This window comes from Macaca fascicularis, chromosome 3, assembly GCF_037993035.2.
Source record: "Macaca fascicularis isolate 582-1 chromosome 3, T2T-MFA8v1.1".
NCBI classification, from domain to species: Eukaryota; Metazoa; Chordata; class Mammalia; order Primates; family Cercopithecidae; genus Macaca; species Macaca fascicularis.
This window is the reverse complement of record NC_088377.1, coordinates 38,195,375-38,207,660: the sequence shown is the minus strand read 5'-3', so window position 1 is coordinate 38,207,660 and position 12,286 is coordinate 38,195,375. Positions and strand designations below refer to the sequence as shown.

Below are 12,286 nucleotides of genomic sequence, written 5' to 3'. Positions count from 1 at the left end.
CTACTAAAAAATACAAAAAACTAGCTGGGCGAGGTGGTGGGCACCTGTAGTCCCAGCTACTCCGGAGGCTGAGGCAGGAGAATGGCGTGAACCTGGGAGGCGGAGCTTGCAGTGAGCTGAGATCCGGCCACTGCACTCCAGCCTGGGTGACAGAGCAAGACTCCGTCTCAAAAAAAAAAAAAAAAAAATTACTGTGCATTTAAAAAAATACACTAAATTTAGCCAAGTCATGTCATAAGATGCTAATAAGGCCAATGACTAAATTATATAACTTTATTTCTATAAAAATATGCTTTTGCTGTGAACCTAAAACTGCTCTATAAAAAGTCTATTAAAAAATATGCTGTGTCATTCAACTTTTAAAACAGATTTAAAAATTAACTGACTACAAAAAGCATTTTCCTATAAAAGATCCCTGTTTTTAAAAACACAGCTTACTAGGTTTGAAGAGACCAAGTTTAACTATGAGCTGAACCTCAGGATAAAACAGACTTTGTTTTGTATAATTATATTAACATTAGAAGATCTGCATAACTCAATCAATAATCTTCCCAATGGCCAAGTATGATGTTACAAAATCACACAGAGGTGCCAAAAGATTCATTCAAAATGAAAGATAGAGCAACGGGTTTTAACGTAACACAGTATAAAACATCCATGGATATTACAGCAGAGGATGACTTAAGGCCAGGAGTTTGAGACCAGCCAGGGAAACGCGGCAAGACCCCATCTCGACCAAAAGTAACTAACTAACTAACTAACTAATTAAATAAATAAATAAAAGAAATTAACTGGTTTGGTGGTGCTCACTTGTAGTCCCAGCTACTTGGGAGGCTGAGGCAGGAGGACTGTTTGCGCCCAGGAGGGCGAGGCTACAGTGAGCTATGATTGCACCACTGCACTCTAGCCTGGGCGACAGAGCAAGACGCTGTCTCAAAAAAATAAATAAATAAATAAAAAGAAATTACCCAGCCAGGCGCAGTGGCTCACGCCTGTAATCCCAGCACTTTGGGAGGCCGAGGCAGGCAGATCACCTGAGGTCAGGAGTTCGAGATCAGCTGGCTTACATGATGAAACCCTGTCTCTACTAAAAATACAAAATTAGCCGGGCGTGGTGGCACATGCCTGTAATCCCAGCTACTCAGGAAGCTGAGGCAGAAGTATCGCTTGAACCTGGGAGGCAGAGGTTGCAGTGAGCTGAGATCGTGCCACTGCACTCCAGCCTGGGCAACAGAGCGAAACTCTGTCTCAAAACAAAAACAACAACAAAAGAAACTATCCCTTGTCAGGTTTTAGTGAGGTATCCAGGAACATCCGCAATATCTGAAAAGGCTACAAAAACACTCCCTTTTCCAACTACGTATCCTCAGGAGGCTGGCTTTTCTCCATGTACTTCAGCCTAAACATGCATCAACGCCGACTAAAAGCAGAAGCAGCCATGGATTCCAGCTGTCTTCTATTAAGCCAGACATTACAGAGTTCTACCAAAAAACCTCTTATTCTATTTTTTTGGGGGGAGGGAATATATTTTTTTCATAAAAATATTTTTTGAAATAGAGTATTATTGCTATTTTTGAGTAGATGAATAAATATGTATATTTTAATTTCTAATACGGTCAGCGTCAACAGATAGAGCCTGTATAAACCGAAGCTCTTTGGGATCCCCAGTAATGTGTAGGAGTTTAAGAGTATAAAAATGTCCTGAGACTAAAACACATCTAGGAATTGCTCGTATGAGCACAGAATGTCCAGCAGTCATTCTGCCCAAAGAGAACAATGCCCTTTGACACTTAGGGGAACAGGTTAGGGAAGCAGCTTCAGAATACCGGGGTCTCTGCTGAGGGGCAGGGCCTCACCCCCTGGGAACATGGGAGCTACCGAGGTTTCTGGGCAGGGCGGCAACATGATCAGAGCTCAGCGTCCTCTGAGGAAACATACGAAAGACAGTTCACACCTTTCCCAGCAAGGTTCGATGCAAGACTGAGGACAGACGAGATTCTTCTTCATCAAATCATGTATATAATCCCCACCAGGGCCGGGCGTGGTGGCTCACGCCTGTAATCCTAGCACTTTGGGAGGCTGAGGTGGGTGGATCATTTGAGGTCAAGAGTTCGAGACCAGCCTGGCCAACACAGTAAAACTCCGTCTCTACTAAAAATACAAAAATTAGCTAAGCGTGGTGGCGCGTGCCTGTTATGCCAGCTACTTGGGAGGCTGAGGCAGGAGAATTGCTTGAACCTGGGAGGCGGAGGTCGCAGTCAGCTGAGATCGCCCCACTACACTCCAGCCTGGGAGACAGATGGAGGCTCTGTCTCAAAAAAAAAAAAAAAAAAAAAAAAAATTCCCCATCTGTATTCTGTATGCCTATTGATCAGTTTGTATACCTCTTGAAAAGTAGTCTTAGGAGAGAAAAGCTATGCTTTGCAAGCAGTTCATGATTTAATGATGGAACTGTTATGTTTAAGTAAAGCAAAACACGCCCGAACTCATCTTCACAGCATCCAAGGAAAACATACATTGTCAACACTGTAGAAATGGGTCAGGTGAGGCGAGTTCTTGAACCCTGGTTCCTCCGACTCCTGGCAGCAAGCCGCACGCCTTCTTGGTTTTGCTTTGTAAACTCACCAGCTACACTCACACGCACATTCTGGTTTTTATCCTTTTTAATTACCCGGCAACATTTTACCAGGAAACTAGAAACTCGTGAAAAGTAATAGTCGCAATGAAAATTAAGTGCAAGATCACCCAACGAGTCACGATGCAGGGGCCTATTTCCAGGAAATCAAACTAAAAACATTTTATACAATCCTCTCATTTTAATATGAAATGCTTTAAATGTAGGGTAATTATGGAAATGAGGCATTGCTGCAATTTGAGTTGTCATTAATTTAGCAAGTTTATCCTCTGACATTCACAAGATGCAAAAACAGCAAATCGTAAATTACTCTATCTCCAAATCAAATGCTTTAGTCTCATTTCAGCACACAATTTTAAACATAGCTGCGTCTTTTCAAAAATACTAAATAAGAACACCACTACATCCTACACTTTTAGCACCCACAAACCCTATTCCTCCATCAATATGACAAAGGCTTTCATGCGAATATTCTAAATTCAGTTCAATAATACTACATGACAGCACCCTCCTCAGAGACTGACTTTTAAAATCCTATGTAAGTTCTCTTAAGGCGGCAAGCCCAAAAAATTCAACGTGCACCAAATACTAGAAAGTGGCTCATATTTTTAACATCGACCCAATGTACTTGCTACATGCCCACAGAGCTTTTTAAAGTAACTTTTAACAAGTTGACAGTCTAACTTGGAACAAACACATGTGATACACAATAACTGCCAACTAGCAAAAAACCAGAATAAAGACTTTATTTGGAGATGCCGCATTTCATTTTTTGACTATCAAGATACCACCGGACTAAAACTAAAGCTTCACCCTGTTCCGCGAAGCAGCTCCCCACTAACCTCTACAGCAGTGATTGTTCTCCCCAGGTCTGGTTCAAAACCATCACCCAACAGGAACGTTCCTTCCTTCAGCAGATCCTGCACCTGGATCTGCTCCTCTCCGGTCCTGGGGCCACCAGGTCTCAGGAGTCAGGCCCGATGCCCCTCTTTGTCTCCTCCATGGCTTCCTTCACTAAGAGACCAACCCTCCCTAATCACAGCTCTTCCCGTCACCTTTGGCACTGCAGGCTGATCCTTCACATGGAGAAGCGAGACAGCACCATCTGAGTTTTCACGTCTACCCGCTGGAAAGAGACTGATCTGACACCCTCTCTTGTCCCAAGTGCAAAGCCCAGCTCAGCACATACGCCCACTCCTGCACCAGCCAAGCATGAGCCACCCAGGCGCTGGGTCACCTAAGGGGACTGGGTGAGGGCAGTGACAAGGGTGGGAAAACCCCAGGAGAAGAGGAATGCCATGACCATCCTTGATGCCGCGTAGTGAGGCGTTCGACTTCCCCAGGTCTGGGGTACTTTTCCAATTAATTTCAAGATAATGTCATGTCAATCTGTGACTAATTTTATGATGGTTATACAATGTGTAAGTAATTGTATAATTCGATATTCTTCAAGTGACCAGTTGGAAATAGCCACGCAAAACTGGCTTCTGTATGTTTTATTTATTAATTGTTTTTCAGGTCAGACAGGTAATGTGCCCACGTCGTAACAAGGTTCCAGGGTGGCACATCTCAGATGCCGCCGCGTGAAAACACCCAATTGTCAGGCTCACGAACAACAAAAGGATCTCCGGATGTTTTTATAGGGGCTAAAACATTTATGTAGTAAAACGCTTTGGTGGTTACAATTACTTTTTCTCCTGGCACATGTGCAGAGGCTGTGATCCATAACACCTGCCATTCACAATGCACCTCTCAGCAGCTGGGGCATGGTAACCCAGGCACTATCCACGCTGGCAGCCAAAACGAACTACAAAAAAGTACAGGTGGCCGGCCGCGGTGGCTCACATCTGCAATCCCAGCACTCCGGGAGGCTGAGGTAGGCGGATCACCTGAGGTCAGGAGTTCAACACTGGCCTGGGTAACATGGCGAAACCCCCTCTCTACTAACAATACAAAAATTAGCCAGGCATGGTGGTCGACGCCTGCAATCCCAGCTACTCAGGAGGCAGAGGCAGGAGAATTGCTTGAACCTGGGAGGCAGGGGTTGCAATGAACCAAGATGGTGCCACTGCACTCCATCCTGGGTGACAAGAGTGAAACTCCATCTCAAAAAAAAAAAAAAAAGTACAGGTAAGAACAAATTAAGGGACCCAGGCAATGACCACCAAAAGCTGCTAATGTTACAAATTAGGGGGGACACCCAGACATTTTCACCTCTGCATGCACCACCACCTATAAGGCAGTTCTGGCAAAAAAAAAAAAAAAAAGCAAAACAAAGCAAAACAAAACACACTTGAGTCTGATGGAATCCCCGGGTCTAGTCACCAGTTTATAGAAATGACAAGGGGAAGGGACATAGTGAACAGATGCTGGCAGAACCCAATTGCAAAGGCAGGTATGAGGAACTACACAGGACAAAAGACCCCATGAGAAAAAAGCAGCGGGTGCCGGGCCTGGGGGCTCACGCCTGTAATCTCAACACTTTGAGAGGCTGAGGCGGGCGGATCACTGGAGACAGGAGTTCGAGACTAGACTGGCCAATATGCGAAACCCCGTCTCTACTAAAAACAAAAATGAGTCGGGTGTGGTGTTGCATGCCTGTAATCCCAGCTACTTAGGAGGCCAAGGCAGGAGAATCGCTTGAACCTGGGAGGTGGAGGTTGCAGTGAGCCAAGATAGTGCCACTGCACGCTAGCCTGTGCGACAGAGCGAAGACTCTGTCTCAAAAAAAAAAAGAAAAGAAAATAACTATGCAGACGGTAAGAGAAACCTACGCACTGATTATTCGAGGACAGTAAGAAATTATTATTCATTTTTTAGGTGTGATAATGACACTGTGTTTTTTTTTTTTTTTAAGAATTCTTATCTTCTAGAAATTTTGGTTGAAATATTTATAGACAAAGTAAGATGACATCTGTGATTTGCTTCTAAATAACTGGGGCGAGGGGGAAAGGTGAATGGGGGCGAAGATAAAGAAGTCTGCCACACGATGATAGCTGCTGAAGCCGGCAACAGCCATGTGGAAGCTTGTTACTCTACGTCTATGTTTGAAATTGTCCATGATAAAAAGTGTGTTTTTAAAAAAGAAGCTGGGCATAGTGGCTCACGCCTGTAATCCCAACACTTTAGGAGGCCAAGGTGGGAGGATCGTTTGAGGCCAGGAGTTCCAGACTAACCTGGGCAACATGGTGAGACCCCGTCTCTACCGAATTAAAAAATAATTTTAAAAAGTAACCACGTTCACTTCAGAAAACATGGAAAACACAGAAAAGTATAAAGAAAAAAAGACACCCATATGAATCTTACCACTCAAAGTTACCACAAACAGAAGTCTCATTCTCATTGTAATTATTCAAGCAATCCACATTTACTATAAAAATACTGGGGGAAAAGGTTGCAGAGAAAGAGAGAAAAGCAAGTATGGGATACACACAGGGTCTCAGGTTCATGAGAAAAACAAATTTTTTGAATTTTGAATTGGATAATTGAAATTCAAAATTAAGTGGCATCAAGAATTCAGTTGGGGCCGGGCGCAGCAGCTCACGCCTGACATCCGAGCACTTTTGAGAGGCTAAGGTGGGTGGATCACCTGAGGTCAGGAGTTCCAGACCAGCCTGGCCAACATGGTGAAACTCTGTCGCAAAAAAACAAAAACAAACAAACAAACCAAGAATTCAGTTGGACACATTAACTATGTAAAAAGGGGAAAAAAGGTCGGGCGCGGTGGCTCATGTCAGTAATCCCAGTACTTTGGGAGGCTGAGGCGGATGGATCACAAGGTCAGGAGATCAAAACCATCCTGGCTAACATGGTGAAACCCCGTCTCTACTAAAAATACAAAAAATTAGCAGGGCGTGGTAGCAGGCGCCTGTAGTCCCAGCTACTCAGGAGGCTGAGGCAGGAGAATGGCGTGAACCGGGAGGCGGAGCTTGCAGTGAGCCGAGATGGCACCACTGCACTCCAGCCTGGGGAACAGAGAGACTCCATCTCAAAAAAAAAAAAGAAAAAATTAAGTGGCATCAAGAATGACAGCACACACACACCTCACTCCCACTTCCCCATAACCGAAGAAGGCTGTCTGAATTCCCCCCATGACAGGCTCATGGTGCTTTTAGGACACCAGGCTAAATCGATGACACTGTTTTTCTCCTATGGAAGCTGCAAATTCATTTAGTCATTAATTTGTTCACTCAACAAACAGAACTCAGTTGCTGTGTACCTAATACCAGCCAGTGCCTGCGCTAGGTCTCTGGTGAAAGATCATAAATTCTCGGCCCCAGCTACAGGGAGCTTATGGTCTAGGAGAAACGCTATGACGGACACCCGGGCAGTTCCTTCAACTCAACACCAAGCAAACCTGAATCAGAATCCACGCACTCTCCCCTGTGCCTGGGGGCTCTGGCAAGATGCTTACCCACCACGCATACTGTCAGACACCCAGTGGAGCGAGATCAGCTCTAAGCTGGGTCACAAGTCATTTTTATTTCCCCCACCAATAATTAAAAATATTGAAGATTTGGAATTATATACCTCCAGTAACAAATAGGGGTGAATTCTGGCATCCTTCCTGAGTGGGAGCCGTATAGGAAGTGTGTGTGGCATGCACCTGTCCCAAGGTGAAGAGGGCGGCCCCGGATCACACAGCTTTGGAAAATGGTGTGGGCACCAACCTCCCACCAAATCCAAGCACGTCCATAGACCTCCCATAGACCTCCCACCAAATCCAAGCACATCCAAGGCAATCACATTCCAACGCGGCAAGAAAATTTGTAGTTTACAGTAAAGAAATTCACAATTTCCAGTAGCAATGGCAATAGCAGGTACCAAAGCCCGAGAGAAAACAGACACAGTAATTCCTGACATTCGGTGGTGAATTTCCCATTTAGGGTGACAAAAACTTAAGCATCTAACTTCCTTGCTCTGAAATCCTTAAAATTTCTTGATGACTTTCAACGTAACAGGCTTAAGAAGCATTTTTTGTTTTTTGTTTTGTTTTGTTTTTTATTGAGATGGAGTCTTGCTCTGTCGCCCAGGATAGAGTACAGTGGCGTGATGTCAGCTCACTGCAACCTCCGCCTCCCGGGTTCAGGCGATTCTTCTGCCTCAGCCTCCCAAGTAGCTGGGACTACAGGCACAAGCCACCACGCCCAGCTAATTTTTGTATTTTTAGTAGAGACAAGGTTTCACCATATTGACCAGGGTGGTCTTGAACTCCTGAACTCAAGTGATCCACCCACCTTGGCCTCCCAAAGTGCTGGGATTACAGGTATGAGCCACCACGCCCGGCCAGACTTAAGAATCTTTACCTAACCAGGCAGGGTGCGGTGGCTCACGCTTGTAATCCCAGCACTTTGGGAGGCTGAGGCGGGAGGATCACAAGGTCAGGAGATCGAGAACATCCTGGCTAACACGGTGAAACTCCGTCTCTACTAAAAATACAAAAAATTAACCGAGCATGGTGGCGGGCGCCTGTAGTCCCAGCTCCCTGGGAGGCTGAGGCAGAAGAATGGCGTGAACCCGGGAGGTAGAGCTTGCAGTGAGCTGAGATCGCGCCACTGCACTCCAGCCTGGGCGACAGAGCAGACTCCATCTCGAAAAAAAAAAAAGAATCTACCTAACCAAAAAGAAGTTTGTAACAGCCTGTGCTACATATATGACTACTTAGGTATAAGTTTTCTAAAATTAAAAAAAAAAGTGAGGCCAGGTACAGTGGCTCACGTCTGTAATCCCAGCACTTTGGGAGGCCGAGGGGGGCAGATCACAAAGTCAGGAGATCGAGACCATCCTGGCTAACACAGCGAAACCCCATCTCTACTAAAAATCCAAAAAATTAGCCTGGCGTGGTGGTATGTGCCTGTAATCCCAGCTACTCGGGAGGCTGAGGCAGGAGAATCACTTGAACCCAGGAGGTGGAGTTTGCAGTGAGCCATTGCACACCACTCTGGGCAACAGAGCAAGACTCCGTGACAAAAAAAAAAAAGAAAGACAAAAGAAGCAAACAGCTCTTTTCTAGGAGGGTGGACATAGACATCCACTTAATGTTTTTCCTTCTGCACGTGTGCTTTGTTCTTGTAAATTTTACATGCTGCCTACATAGATATTGCTCACATGTGCAGGTGAAGTCAAATAAAAACAGACAGGCACAGTGCACCGAGCACTTCACACACATCTAATGCACCAAGTCAGCGGGCGGGCATCCGTGTAGCCTGACAGCTCCACCACGATGCCTGGTAATGCACCCACTGAGAACACGAGCTCCCTGGAGCATAAATGTGCAAGGACTGTATACACTGATAACATTTCATAAATAACAAACCCGCTACTGGCCTATTTGTAGACAATCTGAGGTCGAAATTTTTTCCCCTTGAGTTAGAAAAAAAAAATACCGTGAAAACCTCCTTCAAGATTCACTAAAGCTGGGTCTGACTGGGGAGTGTGCCTGTTTCCATGGCTGGAGCAGGAAACCTGAAAACAAGACTGTTTAATGGAAGTACTTGGTGAACCTGAGTTACATAAAAGTGCATCTGTAAAGCAGGTCTCTAAGGGGGGCCTGGGGAGCCTACCTGTCATTTTCTTACTGGAAGGGAGAGTGGCCAGCAAATGCATTTAATGGCCCCAAACAGAAGAGAGTACATTGGTTATGGAAAAGAGAGAACAGAGTAATAACTGAGGCAAAGAACAACTTTGTTATCTCCTGGGTTCTGATTTTACCAAAATGCACACCTTTCAGCATGGCTAGGAAAAGGTATACTTCCCCTCTCACGCCCCAAGAGGGAGTGAGTCATTGTTGATGTTGCATTGTAAATTATTCAATGCGATATTTGTAACCAAACATGCCAAGACTCTAAAAATGGGGAGAAGTTTACAGACACAAACTTTGGGCCCTGGGAATTACCCCAGCAAAAATTCCCCAGACGCAAGGCGTTTATAAAAGGGAGTAATTAGACAGACAACCCTGGAACAAGAACCACATTGAAGAAATATAAACACTGGTGATGAGTTAGAGGCAATCACTAAATAGAAAAAGAAAGTGGCTCCAGAGGAAATGAGTAATTAAACAGGCTTTCTCCTCATCAACAGACCTTGAGGTCCGGGGCAGAGCACAGGGTGCGGAGGGCGGGCGGTGGAGCTGGAAAGGAGGGAACCGGAATGGGCAGGAGGTGACCATGGGATGCTTTGAAAAGGCACCAACAGGCCTGGGCAGCCATCCAGGCCCAACTGGGTCTCTCTGCCCCGGCGACCTCGGGCCCAGGGGAATCTAATTTGAGCTTGGGGTCCTGCTACTCCATCCCAGGAGCACTCACTGGCGAGGTAAACTGAGGCACAGGCTTCCTGTCCTCTCCTCTCCCTGCCAGGCCTCTGCTCCTTCAGCACAGTGCAAACTACTAGGGAGCTCGCACTTCCCGGAGCAACACCCTTCCCACTGTCCTGGGTGAGTGTGCTGGGGCCCCCCAGGACCCAGACTGGATGGGGTCGGGGTGATCCAAGGGTCCAGACCAGACAGGGTCAGAGGTGGCCACTGGGGTCCAGGACCGCAGGGATCAGGCACTGAGGTGACTTGAGGCCCTGGCTGGTGGGGGTCGGGGGTAGTCCTGAAAACCAGGCCAGGCTGGGGTGACCCTGGAGTTCAAGCTGGTGGGGGTCCGGGGTGACCTGGAAGGGTTGAGGGTGATCCCCAGGCCCAAGAAACAGGGACTGGGGTCAGGGTGACCTCAGTGTCCAGCTGGGCGGAGCTGGGGTGGGAGTGGCCCTGCGAGCCCAGGCTTGTGGGGTTAGTGGTCGGGGTGGCCCGGGGGGGGGGCCTAGGAAGTGGGGGTCATGGTTGACCTTGCGTGTTTACGCGGGGTGGGGACGTAAACGACCGCAGGGATCTAGGCCAGTAGGAGTTAAGAATGACCACCGAGTCCAGGCCAGTGGGAGCTGGGGGACAGCAGGGATCTGGGTCAGGGGTGACCTAAGAAGCCCAGCCAGGTGGGCTTGGGGTAGGGGTGGCTCCAGGAGCCCAGGCCGGTGGGAGATGAGGTCAGGGGTGACCCCAGGAGCCGCGAAGTGTGGGTAGGGGTTGACCCGAGTACAGGCCGGTGGAGGTCGGGAGCGACGGGGTGTCCAGGCCGGCGAAAGTGGAGGAGAATCCTCAGGCCGGAGGGTCCAGAATTGGGGTCTAGGTGACCCCAGGGACCCAGGAGGCGGGGGTCGGGGTTGACCCCGGGGTCCAGGCCGGTCGGGGGTTAACGGGGGTGGCTGGGGGTGGTGGGGGCTCAGGCCAGGTAGGCTGTAGGGGGATCCCCAGGTCTGGGCCTCAGAGATCGAGGTCGGGGGTGAGCCCCGGGTGCGGGCGGCGGGGGTCGCGGGGGCACTCACTGCTTGGGCAGCTGCAAGGCGGGCGCGCCGCGCCGCTGGAAGGCCCCGTCCACGAAGACGCCGTTCTTGCCGAGGCAGCGCAGGTAGAAGTGCGGCTCCTGGAAGCTGAGCTGCAGGTGGCGCCGCGAGATGAAGCTGGACAGGCCCATGTTCAAGTCCACCGAGCCCTGCGACGAGTTGCGGCCGATGGTGACGCTGGGCTGGCGCATGAGGAACTCGAACTCGCGGCCCTCCAGCCGCGCCAGCGCCGGCCCCGGGCTCTGCCGCACCGAGGCGGCCGCCGCGGCCACCAGGGCCGGCGCCGCGCCCGCGCCCCCGGAGTCTCCGGATACCCCGGAGGAGCCCCCGGAGGAGCCCCCGGAGGAGCCCGCGCCCGCGATCGCGCCGGGAGGCAGCGGCGGCGGCGGCGGCAGCGGCGGCCCAGGCGGAGGCTGGGGCTGCGCTGGGGCCGGCGGGGGCGCGGCCGCGGGGAAGGCGGCGGCGGCGGCTGCGGCGCACAGCACGGGGCTGCAGGGCGCCGAGCGCAGCGCGAGCAGGGCGCGGGCGCCGCTGTCCTCGCCGACTTCGGCCATGTTCGCGCGGCTCCGAGCGGCCTCCGGCGGCGGCGGCTGCAGCGGCGGCGCGGGGGGCGGGGAGGCCGGGGCGCTGGGCGGGCGCGGAAACCCGGACCAGATCGCGCCAGCGCGGAGCGGAGCCTCCCAGCCCACCGTGCGCCTCGCCGGCCCGCCGGTCCCGCCCAGCGCAGCCCACGCGGCGCGCGCCAGCTGGGGGCCGGGGGCGAGGCCTGTGCTGGCAGGGCTGGGGGGTCCCCCGGAGAGCTGGACCCGGCGCACCTAGCCCCCTGCCCGCGGGGCTGCAGCCGGTGGACGCCCTTTCCTCCATGGGGGGAACAGGGGACCCTTGAAATGCCCATCTGGAAAGTTTTGAGCCTGGGTCACTGGAGAAAGGAACAGATGACCTCAGCTGTGTCTCCGCCCCAGCCACTCCAGCCCCCCAACCCTAAAGTGTAAGATAGATAGAAGATAAAATATGTGTGTATTATATATAATACATATGTTTATATTTTAATCTCGCTCTGTCGCCCAGGCTGGAGTGTAGTGGCACAATCATAACTCACTGCAACTTCCACCTCCTGTGCTCAAGGGACCCTCCTGCCTCTGCCTGCCAAGTGCCACCATGCCCAGCTAATTTTTTTACTTTTTATAGAGACAGGGTCTTGCTATGTTGGCCAGGCTGGTCTCAAACTCCTGATCTCAAGAGATCTATCTATCTCGACCTCCCAAGGCGCTG

At 49.8% G+C, this 12,286-nt stretch overlaps 1 protein-coding gene and 1 non-coding gene across 2 annotated transcripts in view; both read right to left on the bottom strand.

Annotated features, from left to right (window-relative positions):
• The window catches only part of FOXK1 (forkhead box K1), an 84,671-nt gene extending 73,089 nt beyond the window's left edge, over positions 1–11,582 (bottom strand). Inside the window, exon 1 of the mRNA XM_005549048.5 lies at positions 10,997–11,582. Coding sequence (XP_005549105.3) covers positions 10,997–11,568 — 572 coding nt within the window. The 5' untranslated portion in view covers positions 11,569–11,582. The remainder of the gene's footprint in view (positions 1–10,996) is intronic.
• LOC123572675 (small nucleolar RNA U13) lies at positions 4,153–4,260 on the bottom strand. Its single transcript, XR_006697224.2, has one exon. It is a non-coding gene; the product is annotated as a small nucleolar RNA U13 (small nucleolar RNA).
• Positions 11,583–12,286: the final 704 nt, after the last annotated feature.